This window comes from Cololabis saira, chromosome 11 (genome assembly GCF_033807715.1).
Source record: "Cololabis saira isolate AMF1-May2022 chromosome 11, fColSai1.1, whole genome shotgun sequence".
Lineage (NCBI taxonomy): Eukaryota > Metazoa > Chordata > Actinopteri > Beloniformes > Belonidae > Cololabis > Cololabis saira.
Genome location: NC_084597.1, coordinates 45,545,755 through 45,556,453, shown reverse-complemented (window position 1 = coordinate 45,556,453; position 10,699 = coordinate 45,545,755). Strand labels below are relative to the sequence as shown.

General features: G+C 41.9%; 1 protein-coding gene across 2 annotated transcripts; it reads left to right on the top strand.

Moving 5' to 3' along the window:
• The first annotated feature begins 2,803 nt into the window (after positions 1 to 2,803).
• LOC133454813 (E3 ubiquitin-protein ligase TRIM21-like) lies at positions 2,804 to 6,017 on the top strand. 2 transcript variants are annotated; one of them, XM_061733538.1, is made up of 2 exons: positions 2,804 to 2,985; positions 3,984 to 6,017. In XM_061733538.1, exon 2 carries the CDS (start codon positions 3,993 to 3,995, stop codon positions 5,634 to 5,636), a length of 1,644 nt encoding a protein of 547 aa, XP_061589522.1. In that variant the 5' UTR covers positions 2,804 to 2,985; positions 3,984 to 3,992; the 3' UTR covers positions 5,637 to 6,017. The 2 variants fall into 2 exon arrangements, with proteins under 2 accessions (XP_061589522.1, XP_061589523.1); XM_061733539.1 differs by lacking the exon at positions 2,804 to 2,985 and adding an exon at positions 3,563 to 3,703.
• The last annotated feature ends 4,682 nt before the right edge of the window (positions 6,018 to 10,699 follow it).

Sequence of the window (10,699 nt, the reverse complement as noted above, 5' to 3'; positions counted from 1 at the left end):
TCCACAACCTCTCACTTACCTCGTCTCAGACATCAAAACAGTAAGACCTTTAGAGGTGTGACATGCTGGAATGAGAAACAGAAGCCATTGGTGGACCACACGTCCTAAAGGACAAGGCATCTGACTTTGGATAAGAAGGTTGAGAGTTTTAGTCCCTCTGTGGTTAAAGAGACTTGAGACAGTAAGTTCTAGTGTCCTACCTCACATTCACTCCTTACAGGTCACTTCAGTTTAGCTACCGTCTTATATACCTGCTACACATATTTACGTACTGGAAGGTCATGTTAGTCAATAATGGGACTAAGATCAGGGTTTGTGTTTGTTTTTTGTTTTTTTTTTACGTTATTTTTTTTTCATGATTTATTTTCATGTATTTTTTTCCTTTTTTAAATCATTCATTCAGGATTCCCTCCATCATCTGTTGACCTTCAGCGTCTGCGTCGGACAACTCTCCTGCGTCTGCGGGCGACGCGGGTCCTACGGACTCTCCGGCGCCTGCGGACGGGGCGAGAGCTCTGTCTGCGTCTGCGTGGCATTGTCAAAAGATGTGATGAGAACTAGTAAGAAGGAGTTCTATTTATAAACTCTGTTACAAGCTTGTTGATGGAATGGAATGTTAATGGAATTGATGACATCATATATTCTTCAATGGAATTAATGACATCATAACTTGATGACATCATATCTTCTTCAATGGAATGAATGACATCATAACTTGATGACATCATATCTTCTTCAATGGAATTAATGACATCATAACTTGATGACATCATATCTTCTTCAATGGAATTAATGATCATATGATTTGGGGTTTTTGGTTTAGTTTTTACTTCATAACAGTGATGATGTCATAGAAAAAAAAGAAAGCACACTTTTAATTACTTTAAATTACAAAATAGTGAATAAGAGAATGATGACTGTAATAAAACACATCTTACAGGGTTTTTAGCTGTGATTTCACCTGATAAGTCTGGAAACCGCCGCAGACAACAGTGATGTCACAGTCATGTATTGATCATTGATGTGTACAGTCATCTGACAATGATGGCAGGATGAAAACGTCCAATCATGTGCTAACAGTGGAATGATGATCTTCAGCAGTTTCTATTCTGGCTCAGAGGCCAGGGCTTTATGCTCTTATACACTTTCTAAACCCACGCTGACATTTGTGGAAATGCCTGTAAAACCCTTCGTGAAGCTTCCTTAAAACAAGTCCAGAAAAAGCCATTAAAGGTAAAACAGAGACTTGCTTGGGTAAATGAAATCAGACTTAACTCTAGCAGTTAAATATAAAAACACACCAGCTCAGGAGAGCAGTATTATATATGTAGTGGATATGGGTAAATGAAACAGTATGTATGGATATGAATGAAAAGAAAAAAGTATATATGGTATTATAATAGTATATATAGTATAAGGTCATATATGAGGTGTACAACATTATTGACATCTCACCCAGAATGAAGCAGATCCAAGTCGTACAGTGAGATGTTTTTTATTCTGTTTTCCATTCATGTGTCCTCTGCCATTGTTGTAGGTTTTTAAAAATGATTATTGAAAATAACTGCAACAAAAAACAAACATAGTTATTAAAAATAAAAACATGAATGTACAGTATCCAGGGAGAAATGTCCAATTAAGATTATAACCAAAGCACAAAGGAGTTATAAATGAAGGTTTAATTTAGCCTCATGGATAGTGTTTGGCAGGGTATTATCTGTGGATCAGTGTGATGCAGGTGATACCCTCTGATTTTGAATTTAATTCTTAGATAAACTAGTTTCAACATCTGGGAGATAATTTGGGGTTAATGGTATTTGGCTGTGAATTATTCCTTGCTATTACAATTATCTCTTTTATTATTTATTTAATTATTATTTTATTGTATATTATACATGTATTATTTTATGTTTATTCATATCATTCTGAATGGTACCTGGTCCTTTGGTATTTAGTTGTGATGTTACATTCATTCAATGGGATCCCTGGCCATTCACCTTTATTATCTCAGTGACAAACATGCAATGCCCTTAGTCTTCCACTAGAGGGACGCAACAAATTCAGTTGGGCCACACCTTCAGCCCCTCCGACACACCTACCAGCCGTACGTTGTTGCTCCTGGCTCTGACCTCCAGGTCCTCACATTTAGCGGTCAGCAACATTTCAAAATCAACACGGATCACAGACAGCAGTTCACTGAGGTCATCAAAAAAGTCTGCAAAGTATTTGGGGGCCTTTAAACCTTCAGAAACAGGACTCTGGATGAGACCTGCAGCTGTACAGCCACGTATTCAAAAGACTGAAACCTTCAAGGTGTTAACTCTTGACATTGAAATGATTAATTGAATAAGTCTGCAACCCCTCAGGTCCCCCGGCCCTGCCTGTGATACGTCCTCCCTGTTTCAGGAGACAGGATTTACTCTTTGGTTTTGCACCGAGACAGTTCCAGGGAGGATTATCACTCCATGATTTGTTATAATGCACAGACTTTGCTGTGTGTTCGCTTGCTCATTGTCCAGAAGCTATCGCAGGTAATCTCACATGGAAAGAAGGAAAAAATCAGGGGAAAATCAGCATAAAATCAATAACATAAGCAAATCAAGCAGAGAGCAAGCAGAGGAAGTGTCTGAACTGTAAAGCAGCAGGAATGAGGAGGAATATAGTTTTATTGTCCGTACCGCCCAGTCATGATCTGAACTTTGAACAGGTTCTAGTTAATTTAAGATAAACAACATTGTATAGGTGAATGTTTGAACAACGAGCTGCAGCTGAAGCTTCACTTCATCTTATTCATCACATCAACTCTGCTGTTTGACAATAATCCTGTAAATCAGAGGAAGAACCAGAGCAGAGGGAGGAAGGAGGAAAGTTCAAGTGTGACGGAGCAGAAATCCAGTCCAGAAGATTCCTGTTCGTCTCTGAAAGAAGGTCCAAGCGAGTCCATCGGGTTTTCCTCCACAACACAGCAGAGTCTCTGAAACACTGGTGAGTCCAGCTCATCACATTTCCTGCTTCAAAAGGAAATGGAAACATGCTCATTTTCCACAATTATTCTGGACATTTTCTGAGTTCCATTCAGGAGCTTCAGATGTATGAAAGTCTCTTTTTTCTGGTTCATATCTCAGTTTTAGACATAGAACACAAATCTTTTTGTTGACATAACTACCTCGATGCTGCCCAAATACAGTTTATAGTCAGAGAGGGTTCAAAAATCTTAAATCTTAAATAAGACCCGACCCAGCTTCTGGATTATGTTTAGTTCCTGCTGACACTTTTGCATTACTAAAATATAAAAACTTCCTGATTAGATCCTAAAAACAGCCATGAAGAGTTGAGATTCCAGCACAAACAGAGATGTTGAACAGCTGAAGGTGAATAGTTTAGTGTTTATCTACAAAAAGATGGACTAATGTGAGTTAGTAAAGAGTTTTCAGGAGGATGAAGACGGTAACGACAGATAACATCAGGTAAAACAGGCATAATGAAAGTCACGTGACAGTAATCAGGTGGAAAGATCAGAACTGTAGGAGGAGCAGAACTGGAAATACAGGAAAACTTCAACGTCACATGGTTGAGTGAATCAGGTTTGTCAGAGCGACAGAAGAGCTGCAGCAGAGACTAAACCTGTCTGATTCTGGGTTTCTGAGTAAATTCAGACTTCAGAGTTTGTTCTCAACAACTCAGCAAAGTCTCTGAAACACTGGTGAGTACAGAAGTTTACTAAATGTTATTCTGGAAAACTCAATCTGACTCTGGTCAAAGAACAGGAAAATGATTCACATGAAATAGTTCATTATTCTGGAGTCGTGACATTAATAATCTAAACTTGTGTTGATGAAACGTTCCTCCTTTTACTGTCAGACGGGTGTTTTCTCTGAGGATTCATGACATTCTTTGTTCTGTTTCCTTCTCTCTCGTTGTTTTTCACTTCTTCATTTCATTATTGCAGCTTTGATGTTTCACACTTTCACTTTTGTTTCCAGAGAACCAGCATGTCTGCTGGCAGCAACCTGAGATCTGCAGATCAGTTCCTGTGCTCCATCTGTCTGGACGTGTTCACTGATCCAGTCACCACACCGTGTGGACACAACTTCTGTAAAACCTGCATCACTCATCACTGGGATGATAATGTTCTCTACAAGTGTCCCATATGTCACGAGATGTTCAACACCAGACCTCAGCTGAAAGTCAACACCTTATTCAGAGAGATGGTTTCTGAGTTCAGACGTGAAGCTCAACAGAAATCCAGCAGCAGCAGCTCAGAGCAACAAGCTGCAGAACCAGGAGAAGTTCCCTGTGACGTCTGCACTGGAACCAGACTGAAGGCCCTGAAGTCCTGCTTGGTGTGTCTGGCCTCCTACTGTGAGACTCACCTGGAGCCTCATCTGACAGCTGCACGTCTGAAAAGACATCAGCTGGTGGAGCCTGTGGAGAACCTGGAGGACAGGATTTGTACGAAGCACGATAAACCTCTGGAGCTGTTCTGTAAGACCGACCAGACATGTGTCTGCACGCTCTGCCCTGTTTTAGACCACAAGACTCATGAGTTTGTTCCTCTGAGAGAAGAATATGAAGGAAAGAAGGCAGAGCTGCAGAAGACAGAGGCTGAGATTCAGCAGATGATCCAGAAGAGACGACTGAAGATTCAGGAGATCAGAGCGTCTCTGAAGATCAGTAACGATGCTGCAGACAGAGAGAAAGCAGAAGGTGTTCAGGTCTTCACTGATCTGAAGGAGTCTGTTGAGAGACGTCTGAAGGAGTTCATGAAGGAGATGGAAGACAAACAGAAAACTGCAGAGAAACAGGCTGAAGACTTCATCAAAGATCTGGAACAGGAAATCTGTGAGCTGAAGAAGAGGAGCTCTGAGGTGGAGCAGCTCTCACGCTCTGAAGATCACCTCCACCTCCTCCAAAGATTCTCATCCCTGGAAGATGCTCCACCCACCAAGAACTGGACAGAGGTCAGACTCCATCCACCTCCATATGAGGGGACTGTGGTGAGAGCTGTGGAGCAGCTGGAGAAGAACCTCAGAGAGAAGATGAAGAAGCTGTTTGAAGCTGAGCTGAGGAGGATCCAGCAGTTTGAAGCTGATGTGACTCTTGATCCTGATACAGCACATCCTGGACTCATCCTGTCTGAAGATGGAAAACAAGTGTATCATGGTGATGTGAAGAAGAATCTTCCAGATAATCCAGAGAGATTCTCCTACTGTGTTAATGTTTTAGGAAAACAGAGTTTCTCTTCAGGCAGATTTTACTTTGAGGTTCAGGTTAAAGGAAAGACTGAATGGGATGTAGGAGTGGCCAGAGAGTCGGTCAACAGGAAGGGAGGCATCACACTGAGTCCTCAGGATGGTTACTGGGCTGTTTGGCTGAGAAATGTAAATGAGTACTTTGCTGCTAATGATCCTCGAGTCCGTCTCCATCCCAGTTCTCCTCCTGAGAAGTTGGGGGTGTTTGTGGATTATGAGGAGGGTCTGGTCTCCTTTCATGATGTAGATGCTGCAGCACTTCTCTACTCCTTTACTGGCTGCTCCTTCAGGGAGAAACTACACCCGTTCTTCAGACCTTGTCTCAATGATGGAGGTAAAAACTCTGCTCCTCTGATCATCTGTCCTGTCAATCAAACTGTCTGATCTTTGATGTAACGAATCTTCATCAACTCTGAATGTTCATTGTGTGTGTGTGTGTGTGTGTGTGTGTGTGCGTGCGTGCGTGCGTGCGTGCGTGCGTGCGTGCGTGCGTGCGTGCGTGCGTGCGTGCGTGCGTGCGTGCGTGCGTGCGTGCGTGCGTGCGTGCGTGCGTGCGTGTGTGTGTGTGTGTGTGGGGTTCAGGTAGGAGTGTATGATCACATGAAGTGACTTTATTTCTCGTTGAAACCAAATATTCAACTAGAATGATGTCATTTGGATCAATTTATATCATTTTTAAGATGTAGATTATTGTATATTATATAGATCAATATACAGATTATTTCATATTTGGTTGACAGTACAAAGAAAGAGAGGAGCAAGTTGTATTTTTCAGTCTGTAATGTGTGAGTTATTTCACCTTTTTTTAACATATTCTGAATAATACATGTGAATTATGTTTGTTAAATATTGTTAAATTACTATTATTATTATTATTATTATTATCAATAATAATAATAATAATAATAATAATAATTTTAAGATTTAGACAAATTATTCTTCAGATTCAAACTGGAAAATAGAAAATGGGTCAATTTACCCCCAGATGCAGATCAACTTACCCCTAAACTGGGCAAGTTGAGCCACAAGACGACTTTTCCTTGAGAAGTCATATTTCCATTGCCCGTTGTCATGGAGACGTAATTATCATTTCCATTGACAGGATCCTGAAATTAAGGTAGATGTTTCTTTTTTTTTATGGTGATAAGCAATGGACAATGAAACGATAACAATTTGAAAAAAAGTTTGTATCTATCTCTCTCTGCTTTTCTTTCACAAATGTGTGAATGATGGTTCAAACTTGTGTTAAAATGTACAAAACAGTGAAGTTTATTTTGCCTCGCCGGCCAGCGAACTCTGAGTGCTCAGCACGCCTAAAGCTCTGATCCTAGAACCAACCCTGGATCATATTATTACATTTGTATGTTGTACTTCTACCTTTTTCCTGTTTTTTGTTCCTCCTCTTTTTAAAGGAACGTTTGAGATTTTCCAGTCAAATGTAACATCATGGGATCTAATTGTAACATGTCTAAAGTCTGAATGATCCTACAATATCTGATGATGGAACGAGTAAAACTGCTGGATTGTTGAAGTTTTTCCTGAATAAAGCAGAACTCTGTAATCCGTGTTTGTCTCTGATGTTACAGTCTCGATTTTGAAAAATTCCATTTAAAGTTGCTTTTAAAGTCAGCGAGTGTTGGTTTGATTTACCAAACGTAATCAGATTAAATGCTGATTCGTTCTGTTAGATAGTTGGTCTTGCAGGGGTTAAAACTTGTATAAATATCAACTGTTTTGACTACAAATTCATGTTAAATTAACAACTGTGATGGAAATTCTTAGCTGAGAGTAACCAGTCACCAGCAGAACATGTTTTTACTGTTTTCCGAGGCGACCTGAAGGCATCATTGAAGCTGCACCGTAATTACTGATCCCTGTCTGTGGAGCTAGAATAATGTCAATATTAAACAGCAATAAAACAGAGGTTCTCCTCATTGGCACCAAAATCCACCTTATCAAAAACCGACAGTTTTTCTCTCACTATAGACAACTCCACTGTTTCACCCTCCCCCCAAGCTAAGAGCCTGGGTGTCATCCTGGACAGCACACTATCTTTTCAATCCCACATCAATAACATTACCCGGTCTGCCTACTTCCATCTACGTAACATCAATCGCCTCCGCCCCTCCCTTACCCCCCACACTGCTGCCATCCTTGTTCACAGCCTTGTCACTTCCCGCTTGGACTACTGCAACTCTCTCCTCTTCGGCCTCCCTCACAAATCCCTCCATAAACTCCAACTGGTCCAGAATTCAGCTGCCCGCATCATAACTCGGACCCCCTCCATCCATCACATCACTCCTGTCCTCCAACAGCTCCACTGGCTCCCGGTTCAGTTCTGCATCCAGTTCAAAGTCCTCCTGTTTGCATTCAAGGCCATCCACAACCTCGCCCCCCCATATCTGTCTGATCTCCTCCACGTCCACACTCCCTCCCGAGCTCTAAGATCCTCTTCCTCCCTACAACTGTCTGCCCCCTCCGCCCGTCTCACCACCATGGGGAGCAGAGCATTCAGCCGCTCTGCTCCTCGTCTCTGGAACTCTCTACCACCCCAACTCAGGAACCTTGACTCATTCATTGACTTCAAATTACAACTAAAAACTCATCTGTTCAAGACTGCCTATCCCATCTAACAATTCATCTCTTTTAATGTTCTTACCTCTGCTCTTTTTAATGCTTTGATGTTTGTTTTTAAATGTATTTTGCTATTATTTTAACATGTTGTGTAAGGTGACCTTGAGTGCCCAGAAAGGCGCCTTAGAAATAAAATTTATTATTATTATTATTATTATATTCACAAATGTACAGGACGTTTAACTGGTGCAGAGTTTTCTGAATCCATGTATATCAATTTCTGCTTGTGTTAGATTATCATTTAACTTGACTTTTATTCAAATTTAACTTAAAGCAGCACTATGTAACTTTTCCAGCTTAATCTAATATTTCATCATCATCATTGTGATGGTACATCAACTTCCAACAGGTTTAATGAACCTCTGTCATGGTCTGAGGGGTCTTTATCGCCTTCACTGGCACTATGTAACTTTGAGGAGCATGGTAGGAACCCTGCCACACTACTGGTAAAGCACTACCGCTTTTGTCCAAAGGAGCCGCCAAACTCAACAAAAGCTGAAAGTTACATTGTGCTACTTTAACTTTTAATGAAAAGTGTGATATAGATGAATAGATGAATTACTTTGATCATTTTTAAAGACTAGTGACTCAGAATGATTTGTAACAATATACAATGGCAAACATTTGTAATTTAAAAGTATGGATTATAAAGGAAAAATGATAGTCTACAACAACAGTACCTTCAGGTTGACTGCTGTACTCTCTCTTCCTAACCTGGGGGCGAGGACAGCTCCCGGACCAATAACTGCACTAAGGAGTGACCTGCTAGCTCGGCTCAGGGCGACAGACCCTGTCAGGAACTTCATTCACAACAAATTCAACTTCATGGAAAGATACTAACCTGAACCTCTTGACATGCAGAATGTTAAGAATCATCTTTTATATGTGTACTCAGTTGATAAAGTGTAATTGAAGCTGAAAGATTCCTGTTCTTTTGTCTGGTGTTCCAAAATAAAACTACTGGAAAGAGTCACAGGTTATTACAACTTTTAATCATGTCAAGCACAAGGTTTTTCCGGCCGGAGGTACACTTCTGTCAGACCGCGTGGGTACGAGAGAAATGCACACGGTGGTCATCGATCCCATCTATTTTATACTGAAAAGGGGGTGTTCCTGAATCTCATTGGTCTCCCACCTGGGGTGTCTACCCAGATCGCAAGACCCTCAAATGCTAAAACATCTGTTTCTCCCCATTGTCTCCCCTCAACAAATGGTATGCATATTTGTAACTGAATTTCATTGATAGAGCCAGCTCAAGGGGGAAGATACCCCCGATCTCCTTTGTTATTTCTCTCACCTGGGGTGCCACCCCAGGACGCAGATAAGACCCCCAATGCTAAACCACCTATTTCCCCCCCAATGTCTCCTCTCGACAATGGTATGTATTTGAACTATCTGACATCTGCATCTAAAGCAAGCAGTCGAGCTGTCTACTGAGGCTGACTCCGTGACTACATGAAGGCAGCTGCCCTACAGCTGAACTGCTGAATAGGAGATAACTTTGCATATATAGAGAAAACCACCAGTGTTATACTCTTCGACCTCTTGACGATTTTCATGAAATCCTAACAATGCAGTGTTTTATTTGTACCACTGTGAGGCTCCAGTGTACAGGCCAAGGGCTCATACTGCATCATCACGTGGGTCACGCACAGACAAGACACGGTCCTGTTCTGCGCAGTTGTTCTGAGTTCATGACAGAAGAAGGTTGAATTATTACGAGTGTCTTAATAAATATGCCAGAGCGGCTGAAGACAATTTTTGCCTCCGTCAATTTTTGCCTCCGAGTTCAACGCTGGTGAAGCTGCAAAGCTCAACAGTTTATGGGCCCAGGAGCAACTCGGAGAAGAGTTCTTTTTTGATGTTTTATTGCTGATAGAAAGTCGCGACGGACAGCGTGCTAACAGCTAGGAGATAGCATCATGGATCCACGTGGGGCGAGCAGGCAGCCCCGACTCATGTTCGACGGAGATGAAACCAAGTATGAACTGTGGGAGATGAAAGTATTGGGACATTTGCGCTTATTAGGACTAAAGAATACTGTCCTGGGAGAACCTGTCGGCACGGCTGCGGTGGCAGCAGACGGTGAGAAAAACGTGGACGCGTACGCCGAGCTGATTCAACTTCTGGATGATAAGAGCCTCTCATTAATTATGAGAGATGCACCCGACGATGGAAGAAAGGCATTGAGGATATTAAGGGACTATTATGCCGGGGAGGGAAAGCCCCGCATCATCACCCTGTACACCATGCTGACATCGCTTCAGAAAACGAGCAGCGAGACGGTCACTGACTACGTCATCAGGGCGGAGGCCGCCATTACAGCGCTGCGGAAAGCGGGTGAGACAATGGGAGATGGTTTACTGATTGCTATGGTTTTGAAGGGACTTCCTGAAATTTTTAAACCATTTGCAATACATATAGCACACAATGAGGATACCATTACTTTTGCGCAATTCAAAACAAAGCTGCGTAGTTTTGAAGATACTGAAAAGTTAACCACGGCAGAGTCCAGTGACAACGTGATGCAGTCGGCGGCGGGAGCAGGGAAAAGGCCCGCCAGGCCAAGTGCGCCATACAGGAACAATGAAGATGCAGATATTGTATGCTTTAAGGGCCCGATTTACTAAGATCCTAAATAAAGAGTACTAAATTGCGTGTGCACTGAAAAAGTATGCGCGTGCTGTTGTTGCGTAGTTTGCGGGTGATCAACTAAGATTGCGTGCGCAATTGATAACAGGTGCAAACAGCAGTATTTAAATGAGCTGTTGCGTGTCTTAAGGTTTGCGAGCGCAAACTCTGCGCCATGGAGA